The sequence below is a fragment of the Hippoglossus stenolepis genome, chromosome 1 (assembly GCF_022539355.2).
Source record: "Hippoglossus stenolepis isolate QCI-W04-F060 chromosome 1, HSTE1.2, whole genome shotgun sequence".
In the NCBI taxonomy this organism is placed as follows: Eukaryota; Metazoa; Chordata; class Actinopteri; order Pleuronectiformes; family Pleuronectidae; genus Hippoglossus; species Hippoglossus stenolepis.
The window spans coordinates 10,427,059-10,449,056 of record NC_061483.1 but is presented as its reverse complement, the minus strand read 5'-3'; the positions used below and the strand labels follow the sequence as shown (position 1 = coordinate 10,449,056).

At 40.7% G+C, this 21,998-nt stretch overlaps 2 protein-coding genes across 5 annotated transcripts; one reads left to right on the top strand and one right to left on the bottom strand.

Moving 5' to 3' along the window:
- Positions 1–2,000: 2,000 nt before the first annotated feature.
- cul4a (cullin 4A) lies at positions 2,001–9,456 on the bottom strand. Of its 2 annotated transcripts, none has more exons than XM_035182286.2 (20): positions 8,832–9,456; positions 7,626–7,741; positions 7,230–7,333; positions 6,991–7,060; positions 6,814–6,887; positions 6,575–6,737; positions 6,399–6,488; positions 6,183–6,265; positions 5,802–5,869; positions 5,288–5,406; positions 5,008–5,200; positions 4,787–4,891; positions 4,525–4,635; positions 4,240–4,325; positions 4,008–4,106; positions 3,752–3,865; positions 3,557–3,662; positions 3,280–3,452; positions 3,028–3,180; positions 2,001–2,921 (listed from the first exon to the last, which is right to left on the bottom strand). In XM_035182286.2, the coding sequence occupies exons 1-20, from the start codon at positions 8,971–8,973 to the stop codon at positions 2,826–2,828; spliced, it is 2,265 nt and encodes a 754-aa protein (XP_035038177.1). In that variant the 5' UTR covers positions 8,974–9,456; the 3' UTR covers positions 2,001–2,825. The 2 variants fall into 2 exon arrangements, with proteins under 2 accessions (XP_035038177.1, XP_035038083.1); XM_035182192.2 differs by having other exon boundaries at positions 4,008–4,115; positions 8,832–9,455.
- An 846-nt stretch (positions 9,457–10,302) lies between these two features.
- Positions 10,303–20,312, top strand: tgfbrap1 (transforming growth factor, beta receptor associated protein 1). 3 transcript variants are annotated; one of them, XM_035155640.2, is made up of 13 exons: positions 10,303–10,551; positions 11,904–12,614; positions 13,222–13,416; positions 14,563–14,717; positions 14,893–14,975; positions 15,877–16,057; positions 16,173–16,333; positions 16,837–16,894; positions 17,001–17,144; positions 17,289–17,432; positions 17,650–17,809; positions 18,094–18,563; positions 18,934–20,312. In XM_035155640.2, exons 2-13 carry the CDS (start codon positions 11,918–11,920, stop codon positions 19,120–19,122), a joined length of 2,637 nt encoding a protein of 878 aa, XP_035011531.1. In that variant the 5' UTR covers positions 10,303–10,551; positions 11,904–11,917; the 3' UTR covers positions 19,123–20,312. The 3 variants fall into 3 exon arrangements, with proteins under 3 accessions (XP_035011531.1, XP_035011529.1, XP_035011532.1); XM_035155638.2 differs by having other exon boundaries at positions 11,899–12,614; XM_035155641.2 differs by having other exon boundaries at positions 10,303–10,555; positions 11,899–12,614.
- The last annotated feature ends 1,686 nt before the right edge of the window (positions 20,313–21,998 follow it).

Sequence of the window (21,998 nt, the reverse complement as noted above, 5' to 3'; positions counted from 1 at the left end):
AGACTTTAATAATGTAGGTGATGCCAACAAGGAGTAAAGAGACATCCAGTGAGACACATTTTTTTTGTTTTTGCTTTTAACTAATATTTTTACAGACATGAATAATGTAGGTGATGCCAACTAGGTGTAAAGAGACACCTAATGAGAAAAGAACGAGCTTCCAGGAATTATATTACAATGAAAATTGCTGTTTTCCAGGGAACTCACAGGAGTGGCATGTCAAGTTTATTAAAATCTAAAGTGATTAAAACGAATAACATGGGAGGGACAGTATAAACAGACCAGATGCTGAAATATAACATTTATTGGCCTCCATTAGTTGATTGGTTTGACACATTTTCACTGCACTTGTGTTCAATATTTTAAATATAATTTTAAATACAATAGTTATCTAATATAATAGAGAAGCTGTGAGGGGGGTTACTTTAGGAGAGCACCCTGGAACACAACACTTGACATTGTGCATTAACTTCCATTCATTGTGGACAACCTCATCTCGAACCTTAACCCTAACAACCACCATTATCATAACCCAAACCTAATTCTAAAAGCTAGTACTTAACCCTCAAAATGTCCTCACTTCATAAGGTTCATACTTAAGGTGGCCCTCACAAAGTTATAAGTACAAGTACACACACATACACACATGGTACTGTGTCGGCTGCAAGTGCATGTGTTGTGGGTAGTCAGCTGACACCTTCGTCAATTCACGAGGGGGTGCAAAACCCTTGAAGGAACGCAGAGGCTGCTCACTTGCTGCTGTCCAAGACTTTATCAGGACCCTGCCACATTCTCCCTGCATACTTCTGCCTTGCTCTTCAACAAAAGACGAGCAGTTTAGTCGTCTTAAATCCAGACTGCAACTCCCGAGGGCTTTTAAAGATGTTTTTCTAAAGTAAAGGATAAGCTGCATTTTTCCTGCTGTGATAATGAAAGTATTGAAAATCCCCTTCTTTTATTTTCAGTTCCATCTTCCAGTAACTCTGGAGTCACTTTCTTTAACATAGGTTATTTTTTCAATGTGTTTGTTGATTTTTCAGGGAATAACGCACAGATCTTGATTTTTAAAAGATGTCATATAGTGTATAGTGGGCTGATATTTATAAGTGTGTACAATTTGGCCTGGATCCATTTTTATCAGATTTCTTGAAACAATTTATTGTACAACTGTTGTTTAACTGAAGCTTCTCCAGTTGACATATTTTGTGTCGCTATGTAAAACTGTGTTATGTTTATTTCTTTTGACCTGATGCAGGGAATTAATAATACACGTTACATTGTTTTTTGGTCACGAGACTGCTTCCTATTTTCTATTTCATTTCCACAATAAGAACTATAAAAATCATGTGTAAGATTGTTCGGCCTTAACGGAGGTATTTGCTATTTGCTCTACTGAGGGCGATTCTAGTCATAGTATGGTTTAATGCCAAAAACATTGCAATAAAAGACAGAAATCGTTGTTATTCACTTGCCTAGACTGGTCATGATTTCATTACTATTAATTAGTTCAGATTTTTTATTCGTCCTTATCTTTCTCATTTTGCAAAAACTGATTTGATTAAATTCAGTTAGACTGCAGGAGATGTCAGCATGAATAATTGCTTGGCTGAGAGGCAATTCCATCACTGTGTGAACTGAGAAAACTAAACTAAACTAAACCTCTGCCACAGCCCAACAGTTACCTTATGAAACTGCAAATTCATTAGATCATCAAAGTCCTTGAATCATTCTCTGAGAAAGTAACAAAAATGTTGAAAAATGCCATCGCAATGTTCGCGAATGTGAGAAAAAAATTCTTGGATCGGCCCACTGATCCAGATCTGCACCGAAATCGAATGTGTTTTCACTTGACCCATACGCATCTTTCCACCAAGTTTCGTAGTAATCCGTCCAGTCGTTTTTCTGTAATCCTGCTGACAAATAAACAAGGTCAGACAAAGAGTTCACCTCCTTAGTGGAGGCAACGAGCATCAACTGATTACCTACAAATCACAATCTGAATCATTAAATATCCATTTATTCAAGTTCACTTTTCTCACTCGTACATAGAATACAATCTGATCTACAAAAACATCAGCACATGACATTGGACATTTGGACATTTTGGTCAAAACATACAAGAAACCCAAAGACATACCCAAGTGGCTTGTCTGCAAATCATTTAGCATCTGTGTTACAAGTTATAACCCCCCCCGTCTTCCCCTGCCTCATCTGACCCAGCCCCTCTGGACCCCTTCATCCATCCTCACGTCTCATGTCCTCAACAGCTGCTTCTCTGCCAAATCACGCAACCAACCAATCAGATTTACACTCAGCACTGTATGCAGCCATTCATGTGGAGAAAACCTTGAACAGAAATTAAAAACCAACAAAAAAAAAAAAAAAATTCTTTAAACTCATAACAAACCAACTACAGTAGAAAATAAGCGATTTTTAGAACAAAAGGGATGCGGGGGAACAAAAATCCCAACCCGGAGGAGGAAAAAACAAAACAAAAACAGAGGAAAGTGCTCGTTATTTTCAGTTGAGTTTTGCATTAGCAGATTTGTAAGTCACATAAACCAACCATCAACAACCTGGGCCGCTCCTCCAGCCCCGTCTCACAGTCCCACAAAAAGATATCGCAGGGTGGGAACTGAACAGCCAAGTGTCTCTCATCTCACTGGAGCTCTGTGTGATCTGGACGCTGTGTCCAGGACTGTGGATGGAGGGAACGGTGGGCACCAGAGGAGAGTCGGGTGGCTGAAGGGCTGTAATGCTGTTTTGTGGGGGGGCAGCTGTCCGCATGCTGTGAGAGAAGCATGGCAGTGACAGTAGAGCCCCCTTTAGGCAACATAGTGGTACTGGTTTGGAGTCTCCTTGTCACGTTCCATGTAGTCTCTGTCTATGAGCGACTCAATGCGCTTCTTAAGATCGCCCGGCTGGGGAGAGGAAGGCAAAGCAGATGCTGATGAGCTTTCTGTGTGTGTGTGTGTGTGTGTGTGTACAATCAAAATCAAAAGGAATGAGAAGCTTGAGATGCCTCACCTTAACAGGGAACTTCAGCTGGTTGTAGAGCTCTGATACGAGGAGGTTGTGACTCAGGGTCTTCCTCATCTTCATGATGCGGACAACAGCCGCATCAATCTGATACTGTCGGTCTTGAAACACACGTTCTGTTGTGCTCACCTGCTCCTCTACCTGTGAGGGAAATGGGATATTAAATATGGAAAAGTGTGCCCAGGCTGAGGAGGAGTGTGTGATGAAAGAAAGAAAGAAAGAAATTTGCTAGTGTTTTACCGTCTCCTTCATCTGGATCTGGTTGATCTTGATGCGGAACAGTTTGTGTTTAAAATCATTGTTGAAATTAAAGCGGTCTCCGTCCTCCACATCTTTCCCTCGAGGGTTCTTGTTAAGGACTCGAGCTTTTCCGCAGGCCAGGGACTGCAGTGTACGCTTGAGCTCTCCCTCCTCTGTGCATGATAAGACAAATGTCAGACAGTGTGATACAGCAGGTAACTCTCTCCACTACAGAATAGCTGTACAACATATTCAAAGGCATAGTATAATGTGTAACCTATGCCGGTCGCAGTGCGAATCTCATCAATGCTGAACTCCTCTCCCTCATTAAACATCAGCAGCACCAGAGTCTGGAACAGGGAGACCTGCAGCTCCTTTTTGCCCTGCAGGAGAAAGCCACCATTGTAACTGCAGTTTATCAAACTGTCTCTCTCTCTTCTTCATGCCCCATTAGAATATACCAAGCGTTTACCTCTTTAAACTCTGCCTTTAATACAGCGTGACCCAGGGTTGGCTGCCACTGCAGCTTCCTCCCACTGTGCTTCCCCAGGTAGAACAGCTTGAACACCTCCTGGAGTTTGACCATCTAACAAAACATAGAGAGATTACATTTGTACTAAGTTGATGACCAAGATCACTATCATCAAAATACAATGAACACAGATATTTTGTTTGGACTGTTTTCCTCAATAACTTGACTTCATGCACCGATAGTCAAAGATTCTTACCTCTGGGGGCAAGTGGACCTCCATGGGCGTGTATGACGGCCAGTAGCCCATCGTGAGGATGTTAACTGTAAGTTCTATGTTGCTGGGTTCACTCTGGTTCTGCATATACTGAGAAAAAATATAATGTCAACTACGAATGAAAAATGCATTTAATGACCCAGTACAGCAGAAGTAACACGCACACGGCAAACACGGCATCAACCTCTTCAAGCTACACTTGTTTTCCTCGTACCTGTTTGAACTGGATCATGATGTCTTTGGACAGCTCCATGTCCTTAAACATCCCCTCAAGCTTACTGGTGAATGCTGCTCCGCATTCTGCAACCACATTCAAATTTTAAGTTGAATCTTACAGACAGGACAGTACAGGTAATGACAGTTAAGGGTTATGTGTCATTAAATACAATAAACCTCAGGTAGATACATTTCCTAAAACTGGGTTTATGAATCTGAAAAATTAAATTATTAATTGCAATTTGGTAATAAAAGCTATAAGAGATCGGACTAGAGATTTTACCGTGCTTGAGTTTGGAGAGCATGGACTTTTCAGCATCTACAGAAGCACTCTTGCCGACAAGCAGGCGTTTGGCCAAGTCCTTCTTATAAAAAGCTTCAAACACGTCTTTACCTGAAAAAAAGGAAACATATCAAGAGTTCTCCTCAAAGTGTAACAAGCTTCAAAGTGGTTAATTAAAGTAATTGGTTGAGAGAGAGAAAACACAGTGACATACGTAAACACCCCACGCACTGACACACACAGATAGAGAAGTGTAACTGACCATGAATGAAACGGAAGATTATCATTATCTTGTCCAGGATTCTCTCCAGCTCCTCCTCTGTAGCCTCCTTGTTCCCTGCTCTTAACTTAGAATCCACATATTTAGCTGGATAGGAAACAAAAAGCTGTTATCAAGACATAGAATTCATAACAACCATGTTAAAATATGCAGGTCTGAAAAAAAACAACAGCCATGATGTACAATTTCTTTGTCTGACCTACCAATGAGTTCTGCAGGTTTGTTCGGCCTCTTGTTGATAAAAGTCTCAAAGGCTTCCTTCATGGCGTTGATGAATCCCTCGCTCCTCGTGAAGCAGCTCTGTGCCACGTTGTCCATCTTGTCCTTAAAGTCCAGCAGCTCTTGCACCATGTCCTTGTCTTTCTCTGGAGTGCACACAATCTCTCCACCGAAGGTCTGAGAGCAGAGACCGTTTACAATAAGGTGAATATGATGCATTTCTCAGACACAGAGTATGTTTGTAGATCTACAGTATGTGTTTACCTTGATATAATCCCTCCAGAACTGCAGCAGTGTGGGAAGTCCCCCCTTCACCTTGCTGAAGAGCTGGTAGAGGAGGGCCAGCTCAGTCACACGATTCTCATCCAGCAGGGTGCTCAGACCTGCCACCAAAATGTTACAAATTACTGCATACATTCATGTATATATATATACTTTATATACTGGGGAAAAAAAATCCCCTATGTCTTAAAATAAAATAAAAAATCAAATCCACAAGTTGGAAAATGAAAGGATGTTTATAGCTCGACAAGAAGGGTAGATAGCATTGTTTGCTTTGGTCGGGTACATTTTAATCACAACTAGTTCACAGAGAGCCACAAAACAGATGAAGCAAATAAGCCTAAATAAGATTTAAAACAGAAAACTAAATTCTGCATTGTTTATTTTGAAATGTTTATTCCTCTAGCGCAGTTCAATAAATATAGTACATATTGCCAAACACAAACACACATGCTAATGTAAAGGACTTTCTAAATTCTTCCACACGAACACATACCCTTTTGTAGCATTGAAGTCATATGTTCTCCTAAAAGTTGTTTCTCAACACAGCTAATTAGAGGTTTCCTGTGAAATCATAAGAAGAGAATGAGTGGGAAGATATAAGTAAGCATTTTTCAAAAGTTAGAATAGATGCATAGATATTTATTAGTCTGACATTCCTGCACAACAAGCTCTCCACTTAGCATTACTATTCATCAAAAAAGAATTACTATCAAAAACAAATGAAAAATTGTTATTTGTTTCCATTTACTTTCTGAGAATTTGTTTGCACATGAGATGGATGTTATTGTATAATGTTAATTAAGGAACACAGTACACAGTTGAACATTAATTATTATTATTATAATATATATATATTAAGAAAGAAAACAATTACTGAGTGCTCTGGTCGAGGTAGCTCAAGATACGATCATTCTCCTCCTCTAACCGACGAGCCACATGATGCAGATACTCAGGCACCTGGACAAATACAAACACACATATTCAGTACGTTTGTCAGCTGAAAACACATCCTTGGCATTTTGTGTAATACGGGTCACTGATTAATTAATGTGACCACATGACACATAGATCCATTGAGATTCTCACTCACATCTCTCTCCTGCATCAGCCGCTGACCCTCTGCTGCGTAAAGACGATTGGTCTCAATCAAAAATCTCTCTTCAAAGGAATCTTTGTAAACCTGAACATGAGAGGATCAGGAGATTAAATGACACGTGTTCAGTCTCTCTACTGATTATTAACAATGTTGACCAGGGGATCAGGTACCTGCAGGTCTGACAACATGCCCAATAGGCTCCTGAGCAGACTACGATCCACTGTCTCCCCGTTCCGCTCCTGTTCTACCTGCTCCAAAATGCCATCGACGGTCCGCTTCTGCACTGCACTGTCACTCACAATGTGGGTACGGAACAGCTCCAAGCCAGTGTCCCTGCAACGTACACCTAACGTCAGCCTCCACAGAACACCTTAACAAACAAAGTGATTTGAATAAACTGTAGTTTTACCATATGGAGGGGAGGAGAGAATTCTGAAGCACGTAGGTACGATCCAGGAAGAGAAAGATACTTCGGATCATTATCTATAAAGGGAAAAGTGAAAACAGTCTAAACGTTGGATGATTTACACTCTTGCAGAGCAAAGTGCTGTTTTAATATTCACATCTGACAAACATCAAACCTTACAGTTTGTCTGCAGTGGTCCTGCCAGCAGCGATTCATTCGCTTAAGGAAGGAAAGGTTGTCCAAAGACTCTGTGAGATCCATGTTAAGGAAATTATCTGTCACTCACTCAAGTCATTGAACCAAAATACTGAATGACCATTCATCTCAAGAAAAATGTATAATAACCTTGGATGAATATACATGTTCCAGTGGGCTTAATATGTATCTTACTTACTATACTTATTCACAAAAAAGGATATTCTCTGAACTGGTAGATCTGGGCTTGCACATGATCTTCACAGACCTGCCGGAGCTGCTTGTATAGCGTGGGGGAGACTTTATAGGAACACAGGTTCTCCACCGCCTTCCAGAAAAAGAAGATTGTTAACAGCTCTATGCAAACAGCCAATGTCACCCAAAAAACAGTAACAAACTTTAACCCTGAGCTGAAATTAAACACTAGCATACAATACAATTCTGTGTTGTATGATCTGCTGAAAGATCATGTGTTGAAAATGAATAACTACAAAGCATTTGCTATGTCATGTTCTATGGTTTCGCACTGACAGTTTTCTACAATCCAACACTGCAAAATGTTAATCGAGGCCGGAGAAAAATCATCACACAGTGTGGGTTAAGAAAGAAAGTCCGCAAACCTGATAGAGCTCCTCCAGGTTGTACTTTATAGAGGTGCTGTTCTGAATGGCTCCCACCGCATCTCGTAGCTTCAGCCATGTGTCTTCAGTGTAGTTCTCTGCTAGTTTTGGCCTGTCTGTTTCAAAAAGTCAGCAATAATGTTCATTTATATCCCCTCCACAACAGGACCGACACACTAACAACAGCCCATTCATGCAAATGAAAACTATAGAAGTTTTTAACAACTTTTTCCACTTACTTGGAATAATAAATAACTTCACACTTACTGCTTTACAAGGCAAGATTATATCTGTCTTGAATAAATATGTATTACAGGGATACGCAACAATGAACTAAGGCAGGAGCACTTCATACCCTCAGATAAGTTGGTAAATAAAAAAATTGAATGATGGGAGGTGCAAAAAGCAAATTTTGCTGGTTACAGAACTTTTCACTGTTGTTTTTCCATATTTATTTCTTATGAGTTTTTGTTAAATAACATTAAATGTAGTTAAATTTAGACCTCTGGTATTTTGGACTGCACGGCTTGTTTTCTACTTTCTTTAAAGTTGCGAAATTCTGCCTTTTTGTTGATTTCTCATAGAATAATTCATGGATCTTGATGACAAGAATAAATCGGACATATTTAGGGGTCAGATATTTATGAGTGTGCAATTTGAAGCAGATCCAACTAAAAATCCAGCTCTAGTGAAGTTAAATGTGGTTTCATTAGAGGACTGCTGGGCCTCGGTGGTCGTTTGTAGTCTAACATCCTAGTTTTGGTTTGATTTGGTCTTCATGTTAAATATTTGTAATTGACATGAGACATTTCCAACAAGGGCCATCAGTGCCACCTGCATTGCTCAAACTGGGTGAATACCTCTTATATAACAAGGTTATATGTCTTCTCTCGTCTGACCCACACCTGGAGGGCAGTGGCTTTTTCACACTGGTTACGTCTAATACCAGATGTGCAAAAACCAGATGTCGTGAGAGGCTCTTCAAAGCTAAAATAACTGAGGGCTAAACACCCAATGTGCTGTAATGAAAACAAACTCTGTGAAGAAACAGCCTAATCACAGCAGCCAAGACAAGCATGTTACACTTGACGTACGTAACTCAAACCACAGGCGAACAACTTTTTGTTTGGAACTGTACGATCTAACAGTTGGCTCACATGCTCTGCTCGATAGGTAACGTAGGAGGAGATCGATCGTCGACAATACCTTTGAAATTTTTGATCACTAACTTCTTTGAGGCACCACTTTTGCCTGAGGCCACGGCGGAGGTCCGGCCCATCCCGTTGGTGTTGTGCTCTGTTATGGCAGAGAAGCTGGCTCTCTTGTCCTGTCGAGTGTCCTCTGCCATTATCAGATTAGCGCTATGGCTTAACGCTGTGTGGGTCCAAGTGTTATGCTAAGTAACTGCGGGGTCTTCCTCTGACACAGCACGGTCCCTGCCGTGGGAGCGGTGGTCGGACGGCTCGGACACTCGCAGTCGGCTCAACACGCACTCGCAAACTACCTCGGACTAACGTAGGGTTAATTAAACAGAAAACATAACTGCGGTCAGCTACATAAACAAGCTAGCAGTTGTGTTATCTGAAACTGTAGCCCCCTTTAGCTTCACCGGCTAGTCCATGCTAGGCTCCGCTACTTACACGTTTTAGCGAGTTCAGTTATTGTGTTTTGCGACAGTACAGCAACACATAACGGCGACACATTCAGCGGTGACACAACAGATCCATGTTTTGTTGGTGGCTTTCTTTAGCATGTGGCTAGCTAGCACAACAAAATGGCTTTTCTCAGGCAGCTCTGTTGGACAGGTGCATCCTGGGTGAAAAGCGGCGGAGTCACGTTCACGGACAGTTTGGGATTTTTAACAGCTTGTTAACGGGTTTTCGGATTTTCGGACACACACTGACTTAACACGAGGATACAAATGTGACATTAATTGAGGATTGTGTAAATAAATAAATGAAGGAATAAATTCAGGGATTTGTCCATTAATAAGTAAATATAGAAACACAGAAATAGCATTTTATTTACTTATTTATTTATTTGTTCATTCATTCATTCATTTATTTATGCATTTATATGTTTATCTTTATTGTATATAATTTGACCCGGGGTGTTAATACTTTTGCAACACGTTTCATTTTGAATATAAAGACTCAGAGCACATTTGTTTTATATTATCATATTATATTTTCCACCACTATCCCATTAAAACCCATTGTTATATGAGAATCCATATCACTCTTGCTTTGACATACAAATACTTAGAAGTTTGGCTTAAAAGCCAACTGTCATATGAAAATCTTGTGTATCATTTGAAATTTAAAATCCTGGTTTCTCGTATAGAATCAGAGACGATAGCCAATAAAACATCATCAAAGTTATTGTGTAATCAACTTTATGTTTGTACTGTGCAGCTTTTAATTGGTATGAGATGCAACCTGCATTAAAAAAAGTCAGTTCATAGATTTTAACACTTTACTATCTGATCTTGGCTATGTTACTGTTGGTGGCTGATTGTGTGTTTGTTTGCTTGTTTATTGTTACATTGTCTCTTGAAAAAGATCCATGACTCTAATCTGATTTGAAAAATTTGAATAAAATAATATAAAATAAATTTAGAACCCATTTTTCAAAGTGTTTACAAATCGTCAACAACTTCCCCTCCCACTCGAGAGTCTTGAACGCAGCCCTGCATCACCTGCAGCCAGCAGCGGCTCGGTGTCACTGGGTGTTTTCTACGGGACGAGGAAGGACCCACCGCCGCCGTTCAGGCTCCAATTTCCGCTTGTCAGTGCGGTGCCGACCACAGCAGCATGGGATAATTCATCCTCATGTGTGAATCTATGTCGTGGCCGCTGTTTCTGGAGTAGAGAGGCTCGCCTGCGTGTGGTGAACCCGCCTGCCGTCCTGAGCGCTGCCTGCAGCGGTAGGTATGCTAAGAGCTCCCGGAGAAAGTCGGCAGGAAGCTGGTGCGCAGAGCATCGTCTCAGGGGGAGAGAGGCCGGTTGGAAACCAGCAGCGAGCCGCTGTTTCTGTTTGGCGATTCAACAAAACAGCTCCTGTGTTCACATCAGTAACAACCCCTCCTTTAGCCACCCTAGAAACGTAGCCTAGCTTCATTAGCCTGCTAGCATGGACATCACTGGGGAGCAGACTCTGTAAGCTAACGTTAGCTAGCTAACTTACTCAGCTAGCTGGCCCAGGAGCAACTTAATCAAGTATAAAACCGACAACACTTTCCCCACATGTATAATATATGTTACTATCAGTTGATTCCACCTCCTGACAGGTGGTGTTAACCAGTGGACTTCGTTTTGTTGCTATTGTTGGCCTTTGTGGGTTTGACAAGCTAGCTAGCGTTAACGCTATTAGCTGTCACCACTGGGAAATGATAATAAAGTGGATTATACGCTTCTATGTAAAGAAAAGCAAGTTACCTAACCAGCACAGAAATTGATGATACACCCTTAATAATATTTGGTAATGAAAGAAACACACCATCATGTTTGATAAAAATAGTTACAGATGTGAATAAGGGCTTGACTCTAAGTAATACGTCAAATTAAGTCCCTACACAGGCAAAATAAAAATAAAAGCAAAACACACAATGCAATTTATATTAATGTATATCAGAGCATATACATTATTAACTGATTAAACAATAAGCACAAACGTATGTTGACAGGAAGTTATTAAACCCTGTGCACAGTCATATGTCTAATGTGTAACACACTGTGTTGTGACAGTCACCTGTCGTGTCAAACCCGCAGTGATGTCTGGCACTGGTTTACAGAAATAGTGTAAAAGATCACATTATAGTTTATGCCTGGAGAATTTACAATTCATGTGTTAATTCTCAGCTTCATCTAAATTAAACGGGTAACACTCGCCTACAGTCAAAGGCAAAATGTTTGATCTTAACTGAGCACAAGCTGACCTGTGTGCTGGAGAGTTGATACAGTTTATAAAGCTAGAAACAAGTCTTTTCATTTTATTTCAGTTAATTAATTATTTGAGCTCCCAGAGCCCAAGGTTTCTAACCAATACTCCAGATATTTGGCATTTTAAAGTCTCACTCTCACGTGAGTCTTTATTCAGAGGAAAATCTCTGACCTTCTTCAAAGCAGAATGAAAGCGTCCATACCTCATTATGACTCAGATATTGCCAGTGAGTTCTTAATGTATCCAGGACGTGGTTTGCACTACATTCTAATATTGATTGTTTTGACTCGACTGCAGTTTTCTTGATGCCTGTCTGTTTTGTATCATCTAGTGTAGATGCCTTGGCTGAGATGAGTGTGAAGGCTTTTGAGCTTGTCCCCGCTGTGGAGCGAGATCTCCTCATGGGCGACAAAGCTCGGATCAACATCGAGTGCATTGAATGCTGTGGGAAGCACTTGTACGTGGGCACCAACGACTGCTTTATCCACCACTTCCTGCTGGATGAGGTCACGTCTTCCAAAGGGAAACTGAGTTACTCGCCTCAGAAGCTGCTGCACAAATACCTGGGCCTCAAGAAACCAGTTGCTGAGCTGCGGGCTGCTTCTGCTTTGGAGCGCCTGATAGTACTTTGTGATGGAATCGTGTTCCTCGTTGACATGGTGACGTTAGAGACTGTGCCCTCAGCTGCAGGAGGCGGAGCCAAGATCAGAGGTGTTACGGCGTTTTGCATTAATGAGAACCCGGTGAACGGGGATCCCTTCTGTGTGGAAATGGGAGTACTCTCCTCCAAGCGGCGGACAGTGCAGATTTTCATGGTGTACGAGGACAGAGTCCAGCTGGTGAAAGAGGTGACCACTCCTGAGCAGCCGTGTGCTGTCAGTCTCGATGGTTACTTCTTGTGCTTGGCCCTCGCTACACAATACATGATCCTGAACTACAACACAGGAGCTTCTCAAGACCTCTTCCCTTACAACAGTGATGAGAGGAGGCCCATTGTAAAAACGATCGGCAGGGAGGAGTTCCTCTTAGCAGCACCTGGTGGTCTCGGTAAGTCAGTAACAAAAACGAGGTATCTGCAGATCTTAAGAAGTCTTTAAAGATCCTTCGAAGCTTTTATATAGTCTTAACTTGCATATACAAAGGTCCTGGATATTGTTTCTCGCCTGCCATGGATGGTAACACAAGTTATGGCAGATCTTTAATAATTCGATTGATTATTTCTTAATTGGTTAAACCATCCATAAATGTTATCTCGCTTATCTAGGTCCACATCACGCAAACTAATTTATTACATTACAAATAATTATTTTTATACACAGCCTGGAAGTTCTGACAAAAATGTATCAGTTTGTTTTCTTTCTAGTAACTGTCTCTACTGGTTTTCTGTTATTCTTCGACCTGTATGATCAGAAAAAATGCTTTATAATTGACATTAAAACAATGAAAACAATTCTTCAATTTAATTTGGTGAACCCTGCTGAATTGTGTCTTGAATTTTAATTATTAACCCGTTTCCAGGAGTTATGTGTGGTCAGTGTTGGCAACCCACAGTTATTATGCACAGTATTTATCATGTAGTGAATCGAAACCAAACAGGCTTCATACGTTGTAACATTAACAAATGTTCACAACCTTTGTCCCCTGCTCCCTCCAGGAATGTTTGCCAATGCAGAAGGGGTATCTCAGCGGGCTCCAGTCAACTGGTCAGAGAGCGTGATTGGTGCCGCTGTGTGTTTTCCATACGTGGTGGCCTTGGATGAGAGCTTCATCACCATCCACAGCATGTTGGACCAACAGTTGAAACAGACCCTTTCATTCAGGGATGGACACATTCTGCAAGACTTTGAAGGTATTAACATGTAATGCTGTCGTCTAATCAAACCACTTATTAAACAGGAAAAAGTAATAATCTAATTAATGTCGATGCCTTTTTTACATTATTCATTAAACATCGTGACAGGTTTAATGATGAATAGTCAATAAGCTCCCTTAATAATACACACTTGTGTGAGATGATGTAAGAACAAGGTGAAACAGGTCTTGCCTCCAGCAGGTCTAATAATTAACATGAATCAACCTTGTTGCAGTTTAGGACTTGATTTCATAAACCTCACTGTACTGTGTGGTGCTACAAAAGACTTTTTACAACTTTTCATATGCAGTGATTCTCCAAGACCTTTAAACTTCAAAACATTTTTAGTGGAAAGAGTTTGTGTTTGTCCATCTGATTTATAGGAGATAATTTAAAATGGATGTTTCTTTCATAGTGATGTGCTTCTGTTGAGGAAAACAGGCTCTCTCATTAAAAAGTAAGATTTCTGGACTGAGTCACCAAAATATTTTATAAGAGAGTGACTGAAAGCTGTGACGAGCTGTACACTGGGGTCTTGACTTCCCTCATGGGATATAAAGCCCAGGCAGCCTTTCCTGTTGCAGCACATCTTTCAGTACAGTGGTAGAATAAAGAAATATTACACTACATAGCTTTAAAAAAAGAAGCAACTGGGAGGCACCTGTAAACTCACCTGTACTGCAGGCTCCCCCACTCGTTTGTTTAAAGCTCTGCAGTGCTTTGAAAAATACGGAGGCTTGACTCCTCCTGCAGCGGCCACGATTTGTTTCCGACCCAGCCCTGTGCTGCGTATATCTTTCCCCGTTTCTCTCTTCCCATTTCACGCTTTCTGTTCACTGTCATATCTATAATATAAAGGCGTAAAAATGCCCATAAAATATCTGAAGAAAAAAACCAAGCAGCTGAAAGATGATAAGCTTTGGAAAACAGGCGCACAACATTCATCCTCATAGTTGATGCTCAGAATAAAAGCTCTGGAAACCCTGTCAGAGTGTTTTAACATTCTATTTGTTACCTCTGGTGTTTCTGCAATCATTCAAAATGATGTTTAAAGACTAAAGCCACCTGTGATATCACTGTACATATTTCTGGTTGTGTGAGAGCACTGCTGAGGTACTGACCTGTGAGTCTTGTGTGTTTAAGGGAAGGTAATCCTGGCTTCCACTAAGGGAGTGTACGTCCTGGTGCCTCTGCCACTGGAGAGACAGATCCAGGACCTACTGGCCAGTCACAGAGTGGAGGAGGCGCTCACCCTCACTGAGGGAGCACAGAGAAATATTCCCAAAGACAAGTTCCAGGTAACAAACTGTGTTTAGACTTTAATGGCTTTATTGAAAAGATGAGTCATAGTCACTACAGTAATATTGGTATCATATTACTCAATGATATTATGACTTTAAATTCATCTGAATCACATAATTGAAAGTAATTTTATAAACTAAACTCTCATACTGTCACTTTCCGCATGTACAGATTTTGCACAAACGAATCCTCCAGCAGGCAGGCTTCATACAGTTCGGCCAACTTCAGCTTGTAGAAGCAAGAGAACACTTCAGGTAAGAGTCATTGATCATTTACCACCTTTTGTTAAAACATCATTTGATGGGTCATGAGATTAAATTAAACCGTTCAGACCCAAGGTTTTCCTTGAAAAGTCAGAACGCTCCCGCATCTACAAATATAATTTTAGTAAATCGTATTTCTCTAGAGTTAAAATTTTTCCTTTTAATTACCATTGTTGATGCTTTTGACCCTCACAAACCTGCACATATTGAGCTGTGGGCGTTCAAGGACTGAAATCAAATCGAAAGTTGAAATAAATTGTTAACCCTTGACCAGCAGTCATAAAATTAACAGGGTTATTCATTAGTTACAATCTTTTCAGAACACACATTTTATTTAGACTTCAGGAGCTTTGCTGTCTCTGTATAAAGTGGTTTTGGAGACTTGACCAAAGCTGATACCCCATTGTATTCCAAACTGTTTCAGCAGTAACTGTTGTTTATAGCACTTGTAGTTGAACCTTTTGTTCCAACTCTTTGTGATTCATTTACGACTTCATAATTTTATGGATGCCACAGCCAAGGAGGGTCATGTGTGTTTTCCTGTTTCAAGGTTTGACCACGGACAGAGAAACTTTAGATTTGCTTTTGGTGTAAATCTGAATCCACATAATGGTATAATTTTTTTAGATATCACACTAATCCAAATTGAAAAAGAATATGAAGATTTTCCGTTATTAAAAACTTCCCAGAGATAGACTGGTGACCTTTCCACGGTGTATCTTGCCTCTTACCCTCTTACTCAGCTGGGATGGGCTCCAGTCACCTCAACAACCCTTAAGTGATGAGCTGTATAGCTATTAATGGTATTATAACTATAACAAATGTTAAGGATCAAGCAGTTTTGAGTTGTGGTGTGCATTTCTTGATTATTTATCAATATATTTATTTTCAGGAAGGGTCAGCTGGACGTGCGAGAGCTGATATCTCTCTACCCTCTACTGCTGCCATCTTCCTCTTCTTTCACTCGCTGCCACCCTCCTCTCCACGAGTTCGCCGATCTCAACCATCTGGCACAGGGCGACCAGGAGAAAGTGCTGCGGTGCAAGAGATTCCTCATCAGTTATTTGGGCGAGGTAAATGGAGAAAAAATCATTTTGTTTACACCAGATTTTGCAGAGTTCACAAAACAGACGTCCTTGTCGCACTGTTAATGTATAACAAAAAGTCTTTCTTCATCCTCACACACAGGTACGAAGCACAGAGGTGGCTAATGGTTGCAGAGAGGACGTGGACACAGCACTTTTAAAGCTGTATGCTGAACAAGATCACGACAGCCTTCTAGACCTGGTAGCTTCAGACAATGCCTGCCTGATGGCAGACAGCGTCCCGTGGCTGGAAAAATATCACAAGTATGTATGCCATCATTTTTGATTTAACATGCTCCTTTTTGAGTTCATTTAATTTAAAATGTGTGAAAATCTGTGAATTTCAACACTGATACTGGCATTGACACATGCAAACGGTTAAAGTGAAACAACACCCATTTATTTTGACTCCAGATGGACTGAGCTTGTTAAATATTGTCTTTTTATGTGAATTTGGTTTGAGTGTTTTATGAAGATTTTAGTAAAGTAGTGGTCTCAATTTATTCATCTAATATTTTTCTTAACACTGTGGTAACTGGAGGAGGAGAACACTCTTCAGTGTAATTTCCACTAATCCACTAAGTCTTACAGGGACGATGAGGCTTTGTTGGGTAAATACTTTTTTTTGCCCCCCACTGTTAATTGCCACCCGGGTAAAGCTTCAGCTCTGTGCCCAGTTTAGTTAATCCATTTCAATTATGTTTTACAATATTTGAGTCTTGAGGGATCAGCTTTGCCTCATTCATGCTTCTTTCTCCCTCTCTTAGATATTTTGCACTTGGGCTGCTCTATCATTATAATGGTCAGGATTCAGCAGCGCTTCAGGTGTGTACACCTACTCATTTGCCCATCATTGATTCTTACAGAAGAATCAGCACCAATATAATGTTTGATAATGTAAACTTATTTGTTTTTCTTATGTTTGTGACAGTTGTGGATTCGTGTGGTAGATGGGGATCTGCAAGACTCTACAAGATCTGACCTGTATGAGTACATTGTGGACTTTCTCTGCTCCTGCTCCAATCCGGACCTTGTATGGAAGTATGCAGACTGGGCTTTGCTGAAGAATCCCACCGTAGGTTACCTGTACATTAAATGGCCTCAGTAACTGCTGTCAAAGATTGTTAGTGCCAGTCAACTTGTCATTAAGGTGATTTTTAAACATATCTTTCTAATATTGTGCATAAAGTGGTATTAACATGCCTCTTTTTGTTTGTAGATAGGCATCCACATCTTCACTAAGAGACCTGTCTGTAAAGACCACCCACAGTTGAATTCTGACGATGTCATCACTTACCTGGGAAAGCACAGCCAGGCGCTGCTTCTTTACTTGGAACACCTGGTGTTGGAGAGAAAGATACAGGTACAAAAAAAGGATGAATTATCTGCTGTTAATGCGAATGAGAGGTTTTGGTGAGAGAACCGGAAGGTGGACCGCCTGGTTCAGGTTTCTTCTTCAATTCTTATTCAGAGAAATGAATCAAGATAATACCTTCATGTTGCCCTTTGAGGATTTAACTTCTATTTGTTACATCAAAGCAGCTTGATAGATTTTTTTCTCTCCATGTTTGTGGACGCAGAAAGAGAAGTTCCACACACACCTGGCTGTGTTGTACCTGGAGAGGGTCTTGTCACTGCTCTCACAGTCGCCCACAGACGAACAGCAGCTCAGCAGTGCTAGAGACAGACTCCAGGCCCTGCTCAGGGAGTCCAACCTCTACCGTGCACAGTTTCTTTTAGGTGAGACACGTGTCTGAAGGTGACTTTCTGTTGCTGTGTAAACTTGTATGAAAGCTTTTTTTGCAATATTTGAACCATCTCTTGTTTAGTGACTAAATGGTTCTGGTGTTTAGTTTGTCATAGTACAATCAATAATTGTTTTGGCTTAAATGTAATGCAGGCTTAAGTGCAGTTCTGGGTGAAAAGGAAGTCCTCCAAAGCTTTATGACCTTTTTCCAATTTGGCTTGTAAAGTCATCGTGCAGGTTCTGACCGCTGATGTTTTGTGCTCTCTGCTCTGCTTAGGTAAGATGGAGAACTGTGAACAACTGCTGCTAGAGCGTGCAACACTACATGGGAAACTGGAGGAGCACGATAAAGCTCTGCACATACTGGTGCACAAGCTCAGAGACTTCCCTTCCGCAGAGGCCTTCTGTATATGGGCATCGTCTTGCCGGGACTCTGCTTATCAGCAGCAGCTGTTTCACTTGCTCTTGGGAGTTTATCTTGACTCGACGAGCCATCCTGAAAAATCCCAGACTGCAGCAGAAGGTGGCAGTGGAGACTTGGAGATGGCAGCGGTGGACCTGCTTAACCGCCACGGCGAGGTGTTCGACGCCGCCCGTGTCCTTCGCATGTTACCGGAAGGCTGGTCGATGCAGCTGCTGCGGCCCTTTCTGGGTCGATCGGTCAGGGCCAGTATGCACGCCGGCCGCACCTCGCAGATTGCTCTGGGGCTTGCCCACTCCGAAAACCTTCAACTGCTGCATGACAGGGTGAGAAATGCATAACATAATGAATGATTTAATAAATGTTCAAATCAGATGAATAAATGCATGTGTAGTTTAACATGCTAGAGTTAAAAAATACAATTTGTGACCAAGCTTGTTGCTTGAGGTGCAATATTAACAGTTATTAAAATCTCTTATTACCTACTCTTTTCATACCTTTTCCAATAGATTACGCAATCTTGAATAAACCAAATTAAAAAATAAAATAATTAGCTTAAGTAGAGCTGTAAAAACAATTTTTTTAACATTTTAATCTGCAAACATTTTTATCATTGAAAGATTTTAGGGTGTCACCTTCGCGTCCATTGCTGCTTTAATTCATTGTCACTCTTCTGTCGTGTGTTTTCTCCTCCAGTTGAAAGAGCGTAAGAAACCCATCTTTGTGTCTGATCAGAAAGGATGCCACCTGTGCCACAACACCTTCAGTGAGCCCGATGTGGTGTGTCTGCCCGGTGGAGTGCCTGTCCACACTCACTGCGTCGCCCAGAGAGTAAGAGACTCTCCCACAAAGAGACTGTTAACTAATAACAGTAACCACACGTGAGACTCGATCCTTTAACCTGTCATGTGATTTGCGATCGGAGGCACCAAACTAAAGCAGGACATGCTGAGATTTGGGATGGCTGAGGACTGAGGGGGTAAAAAACAAAAAAAGCACAGAGCACACTTTGCCATTGAAGAATATGCTGTGGAGTTAATGAGAGATGCAAACAAAGCTGTGTTGGCCTTTGTATGTGTATGTGTGTGAGGGAGAAACCGATGATTTCAGCTATTTATTCCTGTGCTTCAATAAAACCACACTTTCAGATTGCAAGTTTTTATAGAAGTAAAAAACACAACATCTAAGTCATCGGGCCCTTTTTAATATATTTAAACAAAGACGGGCTGCTGTCCTTTTTTGTGAGCTCGGTACTGTTTCCGTCCTTGTCCTCACTCGTACAGTTTTACACCTGAATCTGAGAAACCGCTCGAATTACAGAAAACTCACAATATTTGAATTATGTTGAAATATTATTGAAGCATGAACAGTATCACCACTGGTATGTTTTTCGGCTGATCAACTCATATGGGTAACGTATTATTAATGTCCTAACTTGCTCATCGAAATGTTATGTTTCAGTCTCTTACTCCTGAGATCTGCTCTCGGTGCTGCTTTAATTTCTCCCTCATCCATTTGGGTGGTCCATGCTATCGTCACAGTATTTCAGTCAGTGACTTAACGGCAGCAGTTTAATCCAAACCTTTTCCATGTTGAATGTCCTGTTGTTTAGATTATCGCCTGTGGAGCAACAACAACGTAAAACACTACGTGAAATCTTACATTGGCTCCATTAATCATCAGTAAGTCAGTTGTGGAGACTCCTGTCAATACTCAAACTGCACCAAGGATGACTTTGGTCGACCTTCTAAAAACAAAGCGCAAATCAAATAAACTACTGATCAGTACACATGGCAGCAAATGTTACGGCTCAGTTATATTGTGGAAATAATGTGGAAATCAAGCTTCAGATATATTTGTTTGATATCAAGTAACTGAATGGGATCGTCACTGTCCACCTGCCAATCATGTTGTTTGTTCAGTACAAACAAGGATATAGATAAAGTTAATTTGAATCCTGCTTCTGTCAACACTAAACAAATGTCCTGTCAAAATGTGCGGCTGGAAAACTTCTATAATGTGTAGTAAAAGAGGTAATTTGTTCCAAACAGGTGAATAAACATTGTCAATCAGTATCTGTGAGTATTTCACTTATTTTATTCTTATCTTGTAATTGTTATTTTTCAGTTTAAGCTGCAAAAAAAGATTCTGCCCACTGGATGGCAGTACGGTGTAATCTTTTGAAAAACAAATGCAATCAACCAGAGGTACTTTGTGGAAATGATTTAATGTTCTTTACTAAGATTCTGCCCTGGATCTGAATGTCTTTTTATGATAGAGAAAAATTCCTATTTACCTGTTTGGAACAAATCCTCCAAACCTGTTTACATTTTATTCCATCTCTTATCTCACACCCCGATCTTGGTTCAAGTGAAATTCTTTTAGAACTGCTGTTAAAAATATCTTCCTGGAAATCATGAAAAATTACAACCTACCGTGACAGTGCATTGGTATGAAAATAAAACGCTCGATGAGGATGCAGTGCTCCCGCATTCCTAATGAAAGTAGTGAATGAAACTGTGCGAAGACAAAAACTTTTATCACCCACGACTTTGATGGCCCGAGAACATACGGCTTGATACATCCCAGCTTTCATAACTGTCTCCCCCCCAAGTGCTGGAGTTACGGCTTTAACCTTTTAATCCTGACACCTCTCGCAGAGACGGAAGTCGGCCCCATTCTATCATAATGAAGCCCTAAAATTCTTAACAGACTTGTCATCACAAAGCACTGCCTTTTCCTTTTAGTGCTTTCCAAACATCATGTTCGTGTCAGAAACCAATAAAGTGCGGCTTGGACCTCATAAACGTTTCTTCCCCCAGACAGACATAACTAATAGCAGGTGCATAATGTGTCCGTCTTGCTAAATTGGGAGAGCAGTCACAATCAGGGACGTGTTCTTAAACATCTGCTGGAGGGGATGCTTTGCTAAAAACAAAATTCTCAACTATGTCAAACTATCTCACTTTGAAAAACTGTGTTATACAAGAAGACGCATGAATTTCATAATGGAGGAATGTGAGAAACCCCTGAACACGATGATGTAAAGCTGCTGCACATGGGCTTACACTCTTACATCAGTGTGGATCCATGTTTTCATATTTGTCTCTTGTCCTAGAAATGTGCCATTGACCGTCTCACTGAAGATGCTCGTACAGATTTAAAGTAAAAACAAGAAACGTTTGCAGTTTTCTCTCCACTAACACAAATCCTCACCCTTTACACACTGCAAACTCCATAAGAAGTTTCATCCAATTGAGTTCTGAAAAAGAAATTCGTCAGTATCCCTCAATCAAATCCTCCAAGTCTTTATTATTTAACTTATATGCGACTCTCCACCCGACTGAAACACATCACTGTTGTGGGGGTTTTGCTCCTTTCCTCCGGTGCCTGTGCTGTTGATCCTCGCCTTCTGTGACTGTAAACCCATTTCCGTTGGGGAGTTTGTGAAACATGGGATGATTTTTCCATCATGGAGATCTGATCTGTTGTAGATTGTGTTTGGCGACTCGCTTTCCATCCGTGACTGAAATTCACAGCTTATGCAGCTTCGGTCCAAACACTTTTGAGTGTAGCTTGCTTTAAAGTCCTCCTAACAACGACTTCAAGTAATAATGATAAAAAAAAATACAGTAAAGCTCTGTAAAAAAAAAAAAGAAAAAGAATGCTATTGTATTTTATAAATATATGTATACTGGTATGTATATACTGCATTTGTACTTGTTGCTTTCTTAATCAATGCCAATGTGGATGGATGTGTA